The 15,095-nt window shown below is 53.7% G+C and overlaps 3 protein-coding genes across 3 annotated transcripts; 2 read left to right on the forward strand and 1 right to left on the reverse strand.

Moving 5' to 3' along the window:
* Positions 1-384: 384 nt before the first annotated feature.
* COCSUDRAFT_58784 (hypothetical protein) lies at positions 385-809 on the forward strand (the record flags this gene model as incomplete). The annotated part of the gene is made up of 2 exons (XM_005650730.1): positions 385-555; positions 786-809. The coding sequence occupies 2 exons, from the start codon at positions 385-387 to the stop codon at positions 807-809; spliced, it is 195 nt and encodes a 64-aa protein (XP_005650787.1).
* A 481-nt stretch (positions 810-1,290) lies between these two features.
* On the reverse strand, positions 1,291-6,612 carry COCSUDRAFT_39389 (hypothetical protein; the record flags this gene model as incomplete). The annotated part of the gene is made up of 12 exons (XM_005650731.1): positions 1,291-1,353; positions 1,658-1,768; positions 2,082-2,198; positions 2,365-2,446; positions 2,738-2,820; positions 3,023-3,074; positions 3,474-3,601; positions 4,294-4,384; positions 4,965-5,125; positions 5,578-5,727; positions 6,129-6,229; positions 6,414-6,612. The coding sequence occupies 12 exons, from the start codon at positions 6,610-6,612 to the stop codon at positions 1,291-1,293; spliced, it is 1,338 nt and encodes a 445-aa protein (XP_005650788.1).
* A 297-nt stretch (positions 6,613-6,909) lies between these two features.
* Positions 6,910-8,900, forward strand: COCSUDRAFT_39390 (ThiJ/PfpI domain-containing protein; the record flags this gene model as incomplete). Its single annotated transcript, XM_005650732.1, has 6 exons — positions 6,910-7,013; positions 7,195-7,349; positions 7,483-7,605; positions 7,811-7,992; positions 8,311-8,394; positions 8,748-8,900. The coding sequence occupies 6 exons, from the start codon at positions 6,910-6,912 to the stop codon at positions 8,898-8,900; spliced, it is 801 nt and encodes a 266-aa protein (XP_005650789.1).
* Between the last annotated feature and the right edge of the window lie 6,195 nt (positions 8,901-15,095).

Genomic DNA, 15,095 nt, shown 5'->3' on the forward strand with positions numbered 1-15,095 from the left:
GATGTCTGGTCTGGTTGGAAGGCCTTGGGGGGTTACCATCTCTCACTGGATACTTTCTGATGGTGTGCTGATGGGATTGCGGTGCATGCACAGCCTGTGGCCGGTGATGAACTACCCCACTTGGTCAAACCGGGTCATGCAGAGGTCTCAGCCTTGTGTGAATGCCTAATCAGGTGTCGCAGCTTGGGGCGGGAGTGAGAGACTCCAAGGCACACCTGGTCGCAAGAGGCTAGGTGTGCTTCAACTAACCTTTGCCAATCTCGTATATGTGTCAATTAGCAGTTCTGAGCGGGGCATTCTATTCCATGACATTTCAATCAGGGTTTTTTGTAGACACATAAAGCATGCGCTTCAAGTGCAGCGCTTGCCAAAATCTAAGGGTGGATGAAGAGTGAGGCTGGTGCATTAGGTGAGGGTGAGCCACTGCCGCTCAGCCCGGCCGACCCGGCGTCGGGCATTCTGGAGGCGCTGCTGGCGGTGGAGGACGAGAGGGAACGCCTGGAACTGCTGCTAAGCGCGTTCGAGCCCCCTGCAGAGGGGGAATTGTTGCCCGAGGTCACGCCTGGAGTGATGCATCTCAAGAGTTGGGGTCTGGTACTGCTTCTCGCTCAAAGACTCTATTGAGTAGTCCTGATTTTTGTTCTGGGAGATAACATAACATAACATTCTGGGCGACAATGGATAATTGCACTGGGTCCCTATTTGGCGCACCATGTGGTTCTAGGAACAGACATCACTGATCAATCAAAAGCAGAGAAGCACAAAGTGTGCTGGTGGGTGTGCAGTTTTGGCTTGGCAAGTCCATGTGAATCACACGATGTGATGACGGGAAAATTTTGAAACAGCATTGCTAGTGTTACTTCTGCTACTGCTTAAAGTTCATTGCAATGTGCTATATGCCTTACAAGAGCTGGCAAGTACTGTATCAAGGCATGACTACAACTGCTCTCTGTAAGAAGAATGACTACTTCTGCAATGAGTCGCCTCAAAACATGCGAGTGGCTAGTCATTCTTGCATGGCGCCATACAATATGCCAGGCGACGACGTCTAGCAAGACAATGCATATCGAGGAAATATTCACCTCTGGCCACAATATCTCTTGCCAGATTTGCCACAAATCATCACTCTGTACAACCCCGGCAGATCACTGTGGCCGCTTCAAGAATCCCTTATGTACTCGTCAGGATTCCCAGCCGATACTCTTTGCAGAGCGCTCGAGTATGCATGTGATGTTGGCTGCAAGAGCGGTATCTGCTGCTGAGGGTGGTATGGATGCTGCAGGGCTGTGCTCAGTCCTCCCCATCGTGCTCAATGTCCTGCAGTGGCCGTGGTGTCAGCTGCTCGCCCGCCCGCTGCATGCAGAGACCGTTATTTAAATCAGCGATGATATGCAAATTGTGCAGATGTGCACTGAGCTGGTCTCAATACATATGCTGCATTTACGCTAACACTGTGCACAGCCTGCTCGGTTGACTCTGAGCACGCCATGTACAGGGCTCGAGCTGACACATGCAACCGACAAACGTTGTATGCTGTCAAGCAAGCTGAACAATGCACGCTGGGAGAAACTAGTGAACACAGCGCAGAGGCGCATAGTTCCTGTATGCAGACTAGAGGGATTCTAGCACAGGTAGCAATGTTGGAGGGGGCGCGCACCTCGCGCTCAGTGGAGACCAGCGGCGCCTCCAGCTTCTCGGTGACGTCCACCACGAGGCGTTCCTCCTCCGCACCCGCCTCACGCGTGCGCTTCCAGATCTCCACCTCTTTCTGCACAGCAGACAGTGCATAATAAGCATGCCGTATAAGCAGTAGCAAAATCTCACGGAGCAAGCTTTTGTCTGGCCAAACTCATCAGTTAGGTACACTGCAGGATCATCCAGGAGCATGCACCAAAACCCAAATGCAGAGTCTGCTCTGGTGTTGTGTGGGCAAGCCACAGGGCAACAATTGTCTTCCAGAGCAAATTGTTGCCATCTGGGGGGGCATTGACAGCAGTGCTAAAACAAAGGAAGACAAGTATGCTGCAGTGCTTTGGTGACATCCAGAGTATCACTGAGGCTGAACACACGACAGGAATCACCTGTGCAGCCTCCTGCGCAGCCTTCTTGGCCTCATCCCACTCATGCGCCAGCTTGATAGACTCGTTGCGCTTCTGCTCCGCCTCCCTCTTGAGCGACTCCGCAATCTTCATGTTGCGCTGTACACAGCACCGAGCATGCATCAGACATTTTGCTCTTCCCTTGTCGCAATTCATCACTTTGGATCAGACATTAGCTCGTAGCAGCTGGCTTGCAGAAATAATGCAGTCTGCTAAGCTTCCAGGAAAGAACGCAAAAGGGCAGGGTTAGTCAGCAATGACTCACCGCAACCACAGCGTCTGCGGTCTCGTGCTCACTGACTGCGGCGCTGTACTCCTGCGCCAGCTGGTTGATCTGTGCGCGGATCCTGTGCACAGCAGCAAATTTTCAGGTCCGGCCGGAAGCCCACTCGGCCAGATTACAATACATTCCTATCTATATACAGCACACTTTGAATCTTCTGGAGCCTGAAAAATTGAATCTGAGGAGCTATGGTTGGCACATGCTCTAAATATGACAGGGTGCATTCCGAGCAAGCGACAGGCATGAAACCCAGACATTGACGAGGGTGCCCTCCCACAGGAGCAAGATTGTATTACTAGACGGACACGGCTGCAAAGTACTGCAGGCATGGAACAATTGAAATGGGGAAGCGTACCTGTTCAGGTCGTCCAGCTTCTCTTCCAGCGCCTTCTGCTTCTCGTTGAGAATCTCCACCAGGTTGCGAACCTCGACGCTCACCTGTTAGGCACGCATGCAGCTCGAAACTATGCTTAATAATGCCCTCACAGCGATGCGAGCTGTCGAGGTGTCCAAACATGGGCTGTCTCTTTTCAAAGGACAAGAAACAGATAATCCTCGGGTGTTTATTTGTACCACGTCAAGCTGACATATGCAGAGTCACATGCAGTTACCCGTTTCAGACTCGAGGGCAGCTGCACACCTGGTCAGCGCGCATCTCAGCCTCGCCAGCCTCCCGGCGCACTGTCTCAATCCTGTCAGCAACAAGCAGAGAGGGTTCAGAGGTGAAGGGAGGGCTTGGCAACAACATCCAGGAGGGCCATGACTGATGCCCAAAACTCAAGAGACTCCCACCTGTCTAGCACCTCTGTGCACAAACAAAGTAAATGGTCTGGTATGACCAAAGGTCCATCAAGGACGATCCCAGACGGTCCAGGCCCTTCCCAGGACGATCCTGCCAGGGGTGTCAAGCCCTGACCCCGCTGCCTACATTGCCAACAGGCAGTGCTCTCCCATAGGAGAAGTATGTGGCTCTCATGGCAGCACTCAGAAAAAAGCCTTCATCTAGTACAGCACAGGGAACTACAGACTACCTCGTGCACCCTGAGTAGCGCTGACACAGTCAGTTTGAGCTGAAACAAGGGAGTGCTCACCGTGCCAGCAGGCGCTCGAGGTCATTCAGTTCGGCGCGTTTGATGCGCGCGGCTTTGGTGACCACCTTGGCCTCCTGCATCTTGCTCTCGCGGTCGTACTGCACCTTCTTCAGGTCGTCCTCAGCCGCCTGCGCGGCGCAGCCATGCCTAATATAATACACGGATTGTTATTTACTATTACTAGACGCGTTTTCTACCATGAGGCAAGGTGCGTCTTGCAGACAAGCCGCAGTTAAAGGCTGTCATAACCCTACCCCCAGATGAACGCGCCAGATTCAAGCAAGACCCAAACAATTGTGGGCACGGTGCTCAGCACTTGGACAGACCCTGCCCAGCCGGGGCCAATGTGTAAGATACTGCAACGTCCAGTTCCGTTCCGTTCCGAAGTGCCATGCATGATCTTTCCAGCTGCCTCCATCCAAGCAGGTTTTGACAGCGCCCAAGGGCACCCCAAGGGACTGGCCAAAATGATTCAGGCCTGTGGGCAAGATTTTATGGCAGCCTTGGGAATAGCTGAGAATTGAAATTTGCTTCTGGGCAATGTCACGAAGCCACATGGCTTTTAGAAGGGGCACCTTACAATTTTAGAATTGGGCCTTGTCCAGGCCAGATTCAAGGTAGAATGTGCATCTTCCTCTTGGAAAATTCAGGAATGTCCCGGAGTCTGAGCTACTACCGAGGCAGCGCCCTTGACCCTACAAGCTGAGATTTTGGACCCTGTCAAACCCTGCCTCCAAGTGAAAGGTGATGCATGTGCAGCAGGGTTTCAGGAGCACTTGATATCTTGCAAGGATTAGTGGCTGAGCAAGCGTGCCTGCACTTCGCGCGTGCGCTCGATGACATCGGCTTTGGCGTCCGCCAGCTCCTCCTTGATGCGGATGACTGCAAGCCGTGCCTTGCCAGGCGTGTCCCTGCACACAGCATAATTTATCTCGTGCCAGCGCCTTATCAGAGAGTGGTCAGCATGTGCTGCAGAGCCCCTGTGGTATGGCATGCAGACATGCGATGACAGGGGTGCTCAGCACTCGGTGCTAGCCCATGCAAGTGTGACCTGTGAGTGCGCCGCAGGTACTTGTCTTTAATTGATACTTGCATAATATAATTGCAGAAAAGGTAGACCTGTCAAGTCCTGGAATGATTTTGTCAGACAGGACCTGGCTTCTCTTGGTTTATCTCTGACCTGGTGGAGGAAAGCCCAAGATAGAGAGGTTGGAAGGCTGTCATAGAAACGCTGCTGCAACGCATCTGATCCTCATGGACTGGAAAGGCATGTAATAATAATAATGATAATAACAATATCCTTGTCCGGATCCTACAGCCTGATGTTTGTGCAATCTTACTCTACAGTGACAGCCTTCACCTGCAGCCTGTCAAAGGACGAACCTTGCCTCTGGCATGTGAATCGTGTAACTGTAACGATACCTCTACATCCCCATAAGTGCTCCAGGTGCAACAGCCGGATTGGTAGCAGAGGGAGGGAACGCTGCCGACCTGGCCTCATTGCGTGCCTCGACCTCCAGTTGGCGCGCATTGTCGGACTCGCGCTTCAGCCGGTTGCTGAGCGACGCCTTGTGCGTGGCTTCCTCCAGTCTCTCCTGCACAATCTTGCCCAGCGCCTCCGCCTCGTGGATGGCGCCCTGAGTCTTGACCCACTGCACAGCCACAAACTCAGGTAAGAATGAGACACGTCCTTAGGTGGCGCAGCACGTTTGGACAGGGCCTCTATACAGGGCAGAATTCAGGGTTGCATATATATCACCCTTTAATGTCTGTGGGCAATCTCACAAATCCATGTCTTGCCCAGCAAAGGGCACGGCAATTTGGCAAAAATGTTCTAGGCGGACAAGAATGGCGCCTCAGAACCCTGAAATCACAGGGGGGATGCCCCCTGGGATGGCAAGCCTTGGGCCACAGGGATGCACAGATTCTCATAGCGTGCTAAGCATGGCCTGACCTCACATTGCTGATCTCTCATCTGCGCCAGCAGCAGCACGTTTCTGCTCTCTGCTCTAGATTTGAAGGAGAACTTTATGGTATTGCGCATCAAAGCTCCCAGCTGGGAGACAGGTGAAGTAAGCAGCAGGACTGGCATGCAAGCGCTCACCCATTTCTGGACAACCTGGGTGGTCCCCGCTGGCTCAGCGGGCGCCGTGACGATGTAGCGGTCGGCCGGGGGCGTGGCGCGCTGCAGACGCTCGCGCACCTCCTTCTCAGCGTACGCCGTCAGGTAGTCGCGGCTTGGCTCCGAGCTCACCTGCAAATAGCTGCATGCACCCTTTCTTCTCAGCTCCTTAATATATAACGAATCATCTCTGTCCCTTCATGGAGCACCAAGAACGCCTTTCTTTTGCGTCCTAATGGCGACACAGCAATAACTTGGACTCGAGGAAAGCCTTTAGCAATGACAGGAGCGGGATAGGGCACACCTCTCACCCACGGGGCGGGGTGTCTGGGGGAAGCCACTGGGCGCAATGTCAATGTCCTGCACAAAGATCAGATGTCAGCACTGACACTACTGTTGAGACACAGTGCCTTCCAGAATGTCTCAATGTTTGGTCATTTGTTTTGTACAGTCCTGTGTATAAGGTTGCAAGATCAAAGCTGAAGAGGCCTTGCAGCTATGTTGTTGTGGCCTCCTTGACTGCTGGCACGCACCGGGTCGTTCTTCTCATACAGGTACTTCCTCTCTATGCGCGCCAGGCCCCTGCTGCCCGGAGTGCGTGGTGTGATAGTCACAACGCCCTGCCGCGGAAAGCCTGCACCATATCAACCAGGTTCTTCAGTTGCCTGGGACTAATTCTCCACCCTCCAAGAAAGGATCCTTGCAGACAACAGCAGCCAGCTCTGGTGCTGTTCTTTACGCCTTGCACAATGGCTGTTGTGCAGCACAGGTGCTGTTGCGACGAAAAGAATTCTGGTCGAGTCTCAAGGACTGCGTACCAGAAGGATAAGGTGGGACCCCAGTCTCGTAGCGGGGCTCCTGCTCAGCAAGCTCCTTGCGGATCTGTTGGGTGATCGAGCGATCGGTCAGTGCGCCTTCTCCAAGGATCCTGGGCGACTCACGCGTGAGCGGAAAGCCCGCTGGGAACGGCGCGTGGTGCATGGGTGGGTCGAGGTTTCTCAAAGTCGCTGTCGCCATCGTTCGCCTGTGTCCTTGCTCTCTGCCCAGTTGCAAATGGACTTTCGGCACCCTTCTCTGCAATCAGGAAGTAAACAGTTTCTGCAATATTCGTCAAATGACACAGTCGACGTGAGGTCGGAGATGATTATGTTCGTCCAAGGAATGACTGGACTGCTGCATGAGTGGATTTTGAATCAAGAGAATCTCTGTTCAAGTGCACATTTTCAAGTTGCTGCTTTCCATCGATCGATAAACGAGTTCTTTTCTGAGAGTTGGGCAGGACAGCACCTTTGCGAGGCAGCTGCAGGAGACGCCATGGGCCGGCCAGTCTTTTCAACCCGCGGGGGCAGCGACAGTATCTTGATAGTGGCGACCTCAGAGACAACACTAGGCGAGACGCTGATTCCAACAGGCGCATGGTGAGATGCAGCACTCTAATATAGCGGTTTCTAAGAAGCTGAAGTCAAGGGTCTGTCTGAGGAGTTTCTCGACTGAATTCTGTGCTTTGGACCTATAATAGGCATGGCAAGTCAGTTCCAGTGCTGCAGTGTGGCCCCTAAAGCAGCTTCGTCTGACAAGGACACTTTGGTGCTGTTCCAGGGCAGAGACAATTGCAGAGCCGTACTACACCTTCAGGCGCAAGGGGTACAGGGTGGTCATGGCCTCCATCCGCGGCGGCCCCATCCCCATCGACCCAGCCTCAGTCGCCCCCCAGAACGTCAAGACCCACACCGTCAAGCTCTTTCTTGCTGACCGTGCGCCCCGCTCCATCATGCAGAGATTGGGCCACATGATACAATGAAATTGTCATGCAGTGGCAGGCATAATTCTATTGTGCAGAGAACTCCCGTTCAGGGGTCAACCTAACTGCATGGTGGTGTGGTGCAGCTGAGGCGCAACGCCTGATGCATCACTCCCTGCCGGTGGCGCTGGTTGACTCCCAGGACTACGGCGCAATCTTCATCTCAGGCATGCTCCTTTGTTTTCTTTCTTTGAGCTGTAGAATACCATGTGTTTTACATCAGCATTACAGTCGTTCTCGCTGTGAGGTACCTGCGCATGCAAAGAATAACGGCAGCAGATTGTCTCTCAAAGATATTGCCAGCGCTTCATGACAGGTGTGGAGGAGGCAGTGATACTGGTGGACCACAACGTCTGCTAAGATGGTCCTGCACGGGAAACATGGATGACCTCAGCGTGCATGCATGTCATGCAGGCGGGCATGGCATCGCGTGGGATGGCCCCTTCAACAAGGAGCTGCGGCGGCTGGTGGAGGAGGCGTACGCGACCGGCAAGATCATCGCCGCGGTAGACCATGGCCCCGCCGCCATCGTGCACGCCAGGAACATCAAGCTGGGGGACCCGCGCGAGGGAACGCCCCTCGTCTTCCGCAAGGACGTGCGCGCACCTTCCGCCACCTGCTGCCCTGCTGCTTCTGAGTCTAGCATTGGTTTATCGGATCTCAGCGGCAGGGCTTGGGGTGGTCCATTTGTGCTCCCACAGCTTCTGACGGTGTATGAGCCCCTTGCGTTTTGCTCCTCCTGCAGTGAGATGCACATGCTGACTTGCAAGAGGCTACGCACATCGGTCGGGTTGTGACTTCTAGCGGAGCGCTCAGAGGGCTTCACAGCCAAGGGGACGGAAAAGGGCACGGTGAGGACATGACAGTTGAATAACAGTTGGCAGTGAGTGAACAGTACTTGTCCTGTTGTGCAGGTGACGGGCTTCAGCAACACAGAAGAGGAGGCTGTCAGGCGCGCAGCGCTGGTGCCATTCCTGCTGGAGGACCGCATCCGCGATGTGCGCAATCCTGCCCTCCTTGTGCAGCGAACTAGACAAGAATGCCCGTACTTGGACCTGCATCAGCTCTTCCAGCTCTGCACATGGCCTGGGTGAACATGAGATCACCTGTGAAAGCCCACAGTGAGCAGAATCATCACTGCTTTGAAGACCTCTCAGCTCTGCACATTGCCTGAATTTCTGTAGATTGGATGTTACTTGGTTCTGGCGAGTTCATTACAGGATTGGATATCTGGCAGCCTTTACTGCAGCTTGTCTGCAGACGCACCTTATTTTTGGCAGGAAAAGCGTTTGACGATGATGATGATGATGACAGTACAAATCCCTTGAAGCTGCTTAATTCTCGTGCACAGGAGGATGGCATCTACGTGCGCGCGCTGCGCGATTTTGACCCGTACGCGGTGCGCACCGGCCAGCTCATCACCGGCCAGAATTGGCAGAGCTCCAAGGCCACCGCCGACCTGGTCGTGGACGCGCTGTCATTCGGCGTCCGCAACATGCCCTGAGCCCAGCCGTTTCAGGGACTCCTCCAACAGAATATGACCCACAGAATTTAACGCGTCAGGAGGGATGACGTCGAGTCAGGCTGTGTCAGTCCTCCCACACGTCTTGTACTACTGCTGTATGTGTCCAATGCATGCGTTGACAAGGGCTGCTCAAATGAGGCTTGCAAGTCCAATTGGCTGGTTCATGGAAGCCCGGCCGGCCGCGGCGCACATGCACCTGAGTGCAATTTTGGGAATTTCAAGTAATGGGTCCTGCCTGCCCTTCTCACAACCTGCTATGCCCCTCCCTCGCAGCCTCAATAGGCATGGCGGCCATGTCGAACGTCAGTCCAGTGTGTTGACTCCCACGTGGGAGCTGCTTTCAGTGTTGGCGACTGTGAAGGTTGTTGCTGCAAGAAGCATACGACTGATGCTCTGGCGACCCACTCAGTGCTTTCCTCAATGGGTTAGTGACTTTTGCTGCTGTGCAGTTCAAAGCGATTGGCTCACAGGATTGGGGTTATTGTCAAAAGGTGGCTTGTGTCCTTTGTTGAAAGCTATTGGAGCACCATATAATGCATGTGGATAGTCTCTGGATTTTGGTATGTGTTTGATTGAATGCAAGGACTTATTGTGCACGGGTGTCAGGCCATTGTTCACGGGATTGGTGTGATGACAAAATAATGTTAGGGGCTAATTGAAGGCCCGCAGGTGCAATCTCATCTGTGTTTGATTGGTGTGCTTTTTCAAACGGGGCTTGCCTGAATGTTGCTGACAGCTAGACTGTCCGATTACTGGTGTACGCGCCAAAATGGCAGGGGGTTTGGAATGCTCTTTCTGCGTGACTCTCGGTCCTAATGGATACTACATGTGAATTCTGGGTAAACTCTCAGGCGGCTTTTTTGTCAATGTGGGTGTCTCCGACAGGAGTGTCACAGGACCCCATGGCTGAATCACGGCATCATGTTCATTGCATACTACTGTGCATGCATGCACCTGCTTGCATACAAGCCATAGGACAAGTGACCTCGCCGGCTGTCTCCGAGGAGGAGAGAGCAAAGCAGATGCATAATAGTGTGCAGAGCATATGTCACATGCACATGGATGAGAACCGCGCGGTTATTGGTTTGAACTCTGAGCTCGGCGCCGACAGACCGATTAGCATGCATGCCGCGCAGCGCTGCCAGCAGAAACACTGTCAAGACCACTCAAAGACGTATTGAACAATGCAGCAGAAATATATATATATATACAGCCAAGGGGTGTAGATGAAACGATATTTACGCCACTCTCCCAGGTCCGATCCCCAGGAAAAACACTGGGACTTTTTTCGGAGCTATCTCCGGGTACATTCGGCGATGCGACCGCTCCTGAGACACCCGCATCGGCGCTGTCGATATCCGTCCCGAAGTTTCGAGCCACTCATAAAGATTATTATATTTAGAGGATCTCCAAGAGGGGAAAAACGGTGCACTACAACCGCGTCACGCTACAAAATATGTGACAGCAATGCAACAATAAATGGCCCTATCTTCAGCATGCATGGGAAGGTGCTTTGTGTGCCAGGCTGAGCTGGAGGGGCCATGTGGCGGATTCGGTGACGTTACTTGCGAGTCGGGCTCGACGATGGGTGTGTTCGTGCTGTACTCTGCGGCCCCGCGATCGCCCAGTAAGCTACCGTAATAGTGAGCATGCACGATATCATGGGCACTGTGCTGTTTTCAGCTGCACATGCGCCCAGTATCGGATAGCTTCCAACAACCTCGTTGGATTTGGATCATTGGACTATTGGCTCCAACGCAGGCGGGTACAGTACAAAGAGAGCGCAATAAAGGCACAGCAGATCCCCAAAAGTACTTTTCACCACTTAGTTGTCAATTTGCACAGCAAGACCGCGACAGGACCTAGCACAGAAGCGGTCAGGTGTGACGCAAGCTGCCGCCATCCGTGCTGTGGGAGCTGGGCAGCAAATGCTGTCAGCAACTGTCAACAGGCTGTTGCAGCGGCCTTTTCAGCTGAAAGTCGGAGTCGCGGCTGTCGTGGCCGGGACAGCGGGAGTGCTCTCGATCTACGGATGCTCCAGTGTCTGGGCGCAGGGGCTTTTAGGGTGGTTGGCGGTTGAAGCGATATTCTACGGAGTACAGTGCTGGCGGTACGCTCTCTCATTGTTCTAGCTTGTTTCGATGTTTTTGAAGGTAGTGGGCGGCTCTTAGAAGGGGATTGGTCGCTGTCAGGAAGGGATGTGGGGAATGGTCCTTTCAGTATACAACCTTCTGTCCATTGTTCCCTGTCTTCTAAATAGTGAGTACTGGGTGATGGGACTCCCACGAAAGGTTTTGGATCATGCTATCTGTACAAAGCTGCCTCGTCATGGCCTTTGGGAGATAGTAGGGGAGCCTTTAGGCTTAAAAGGCCACTCTTGGATCGCACGTGGATATACGTTGTTTCACGACTTTGTCACATATCAATCATCTCTGGCATAAGTCACCAAAGGACACCTTTGTCTGCTGGGTATCCATCCCCTTTTCTTCATACCGAAGGGATCTTTCCTGATTGACAGAGTCAGGCAAGATCAGTATCATCCAATCACCAGGAAGCGGGCCCATTGGGGTTCCATCCTGTGAGTCCTGGCGCCATTTGGGTTGACGAGCCCCCTGCTCTGACTGAGGACTGCTTGTCAAACTTCCCTCAGGACGTTTTGTGAAGCCGCACAGGCAGCAATAAAAGCACCCTGCCACTTTCCCACTGTACGCAAGTTGTATTGATGGCGTGTCTTTTGGCGCTTGCAGGTATGGCCACACGAGCAGGAATGTGATCACGGATGCGGCCATCGATCCGGCATTCCAGGGAGTGGTGGAGAAGAGGCTGTTGGAGCTCGGCAGCATCTTTGGCATAGACGATTTCTTGTCGGGCTGGTTCCATGGGGCGCCGTTTGACGAGATCTTGCGCGGCAATGTGCTCGACTTCATTGCCTACGGCTTCTACTGCAAGCGCGTGGCCGACTTGACACCGGAGGTGTGTGGCCAGTCTCAGAGATTATCAGAATTGCGTTGAGCCATTGCTGCTTCATCATGAGCACCTTGATTGGCGCTGCAAGCCGCCCTGTCAGCGACAGAGGGTTGTCTCAACATGTCAGGGTCCTGGAGGTCTATTTTTGCACCGCATGTACTTGCTCAGCTCAACTTCTGCTTTGCCCATGTTCTGGCGTACGGGCGCATGACAAGATACAACACTGGTGCAGCAACTGGAGCGATCTGAGCGGTACATTGACCTCATTGAGGTCAAGTTCGATGTCAAGTTCGAGCTGGGCCGCAATACTAGCATCGAGTTCATGGCGCACCTGTGGGAGCCGCTGCGCTGGATCCACAAGCCGCTGGTGCTGTTCCTGGGCGCAGAGATGATGCTTATCGCCACCGACGCGCTGCTCTACGCGCAGGGCTTCCGCTCATACCGCCAGCAGGTGACATGCCGCTTGGATGCACATTCACACCAATGCCCCTTCTCATATGGGCAGATAAGACCTGAGCTTAGGGATGTGTGTGGTCGCAACTGAAATAACAGTGATGACCTCATTTGGAGTCTTCAACAATTTCGGGCGAGTTGCACGAGCCTCTTTGAGGTTTTTGCAATTGTGTACACATCGTTACTCACATGATTGAGCTTTCCTGGTGATCTCTTCCGGCGTCTGTAGGATGAAGCGGGCGGAGAAAGTTCAGGGATTTGTGTGGTGTGCTGCAGGGGATGCGCTACTGGGTGCTGCAGCCGCTGGTGGTGCGCAAGGGCCTGGCCGCCCCAGCAGCAGCCGGCACTGGCAGTGGCAGCGGAAGCGCCAACGGCAGCAGCCGCAGCAGCGCATCAGGCAGCAGCGGCGGTGGCTCCAGTCGATGCGCCTCCCCTGCGCCGTTGTCATTTCCCACCGGGGCTGGACTTCCAGAGAAGTTGGTCAGCCCTCGCACCGGGGCACCCCTCACCGATGGGGTGGTCCCCCAGACCGCCTCGTCTCCTGTGGCGAGAGTTGCGCAGACCCTGCGGCGGCTCATTGGCAACCGCGAGGCTGACCTGGAGGTGCTGCTCTCTCCCTCTAGCTGTGACAAGGAGAGTGTTGCATAGCTCCATGTTTCCTAATGGCACAAGGGGCGTGCCGATTTGGAGTGTGCCAAGCAAAGTAACATGTCAGGTGGGAGTCGACCTGCTGTTCTTGCAAGTGTGTGAGGATTGTTCTTAATTGCAGGTGTGGGACTCGGTTTCGTCGCTGCCCATCCCGCGCCTTAACAGGGAGACGCCCGAGAATTCACCCATTTTCTTCATCCACGGCGTCGGCTTTGGCCTGGTGAGTCAACCCTATATCGTGCAACCCTTGGTTTCTCCTTGCAGGCTGTCCTTCTGAGTGGCAGCAAGAAATGTGCAAAAGTAGTCACCACCCTTTGGCTGCGTATAGCGATCTTCTGCTTTAGGGCCGCTGAACCTGCATGCCGCCATTTATTTTCTAAGTATGACAGATTCATCTCTTCTTCCTGTGTGCAGACGCCGTACCTGCACTTTGTGGCGGAGCTGACGCGCGCGTTCCCTACCCGGCCAATCATCCTGCTGGAGGCGCGCCACGTCAGCGTCTGCCTCTCCTGGCGTGCCTTCTCCACCGATGTCATGGCTGACGCGGCCATGCACATCCTGAAGAGGTGCCTTTTTCGGGCTTGTGAGCAGAATGGCACTGTTGCTACTGGTGCTTATGTTGCCCTGTACTTTTTATCCAAGATATGCATTGATTATGCCCTCATTCTTCATGTTGCATTTACCTGGGCATCCAGTCCTTGTGTGCTGCAAAATTTCAGACCCCTTTCTCAATCCGTGAAGAAGGTTTCATGGGCATTTTTGAGATATCTGAAGTCCTCTCCTAATACTTATGTTTGTTTGCATGCAGGCATGGTTTCAGCCAGGCGGCGTTTGTTGGGCACAGCTACGGCACCTTTGTGCTCAGCCGCATCATTCAACGGCACGGGCATTCCGTGCAGTCCATGGTGCGCTCAATTGCCACCTGAATGTCCTCAACACCCAGAAATGAGCAGGCAGCGCAAGGCTTCTGAGCCTGCCACCCACCTCAAGTGCCCCTGCCAATCACCTTCTGATATTGACGAGTGGGGCTTGCCAGGGACTGGCTCAAATGGCACGCCATGTGTGTTGCAGGTGCTGATGGATCCAGTGTGCATGCTGACGATCTACCCGCAGCTGCTGCAGAATTTCGTGTACAAAAAGCCACGCATGGTCGCCAACGTGCTCGGCCTCGTCGACTCGCTGCGCTTTGTCTTCTCGCGCGACCTCCTGGTTGCTGAGGTATGGCCGAGCATTGACTGTGTCTGTTGCTCTTAGCCCGTCCAAAGTGTACAAAATGTAGAAGTGCGCACGATGTAAAATTATATAATCTGAACTGCTTTACATGTGACCTTTGTAGAGCGGAGGTGGGCCAACGATTTCTCGTATCATCTCCTGAGTGCTTGCTGGTAATTTATTGGTTCCCGCGAGTCATGAGCATGAGATTCCTTCTTACTTTTCAAGAATAGTAGAAGTGCTGACACGCACAATGTGGTGTGGTGCAGTCTTTCTGCCGCAAGTTTGTGTGGCACCGGGAGTGCCTGTGGCCTGAGGAGCTGCCAGAGCCGTGCCTGCTGGTGCTGGCCGCAGAGGACGACCTGGTGCCCTCCAAGCTGCTGCGTCAGCTGCTGCAGTCCATCAACCACCCCTGCGAGGTATGATTCCTGTTCTTTTCCGCCACTAGAAGCCAGATTGCCTCTGGGTGGGGCACTCTATCACAGCCTGAAAGCAGGAACAGACAGGCCTGGTGTTGGCAGAGGAGTACTACAGATGTTCGAGTATTGAGAGACAAGACGTATAGAGAGAAACCATAAAATTAGCATTCCCTACACCCAGACAGTAGCACATGCCCCTCTTAGAGCCTGCAGTTGGTTCATGTCTTCCTTTACCCCTTGTGACGGTATTCATGCATGGTAGCGTGCTGCCTACGTCTTTCCCTCCATGTATATATGTGGCCCAAAGCATTTGCGGTGATCCACCTCTCACCAAGTGCTTGATCTTTAGCTGTTTGATGTGTTGATTGCAGGTGATGTATCACCCACAGTTGGGCCACGGCGGGTTCCTGCTGAGCAATAAGTGGAGGCGCCAGATTGTTACCCAGATCAAGGTCATTGTTGCCACTGGGGCCGA

Source organism: Coccomyxa subellipsoidea (genome assembly GCF_000258705.1).
Source record: "Coccomyxa subellipsoidea C-169, whole genome shotgun sequence".
Lineage (NCBI taxonomy): Eukaryota > Viridiplantae > Chlorophyta > Trebouxiophyceae > Coccomyxaceae > Coccomyxa > Coccomyxa subellipsoidea.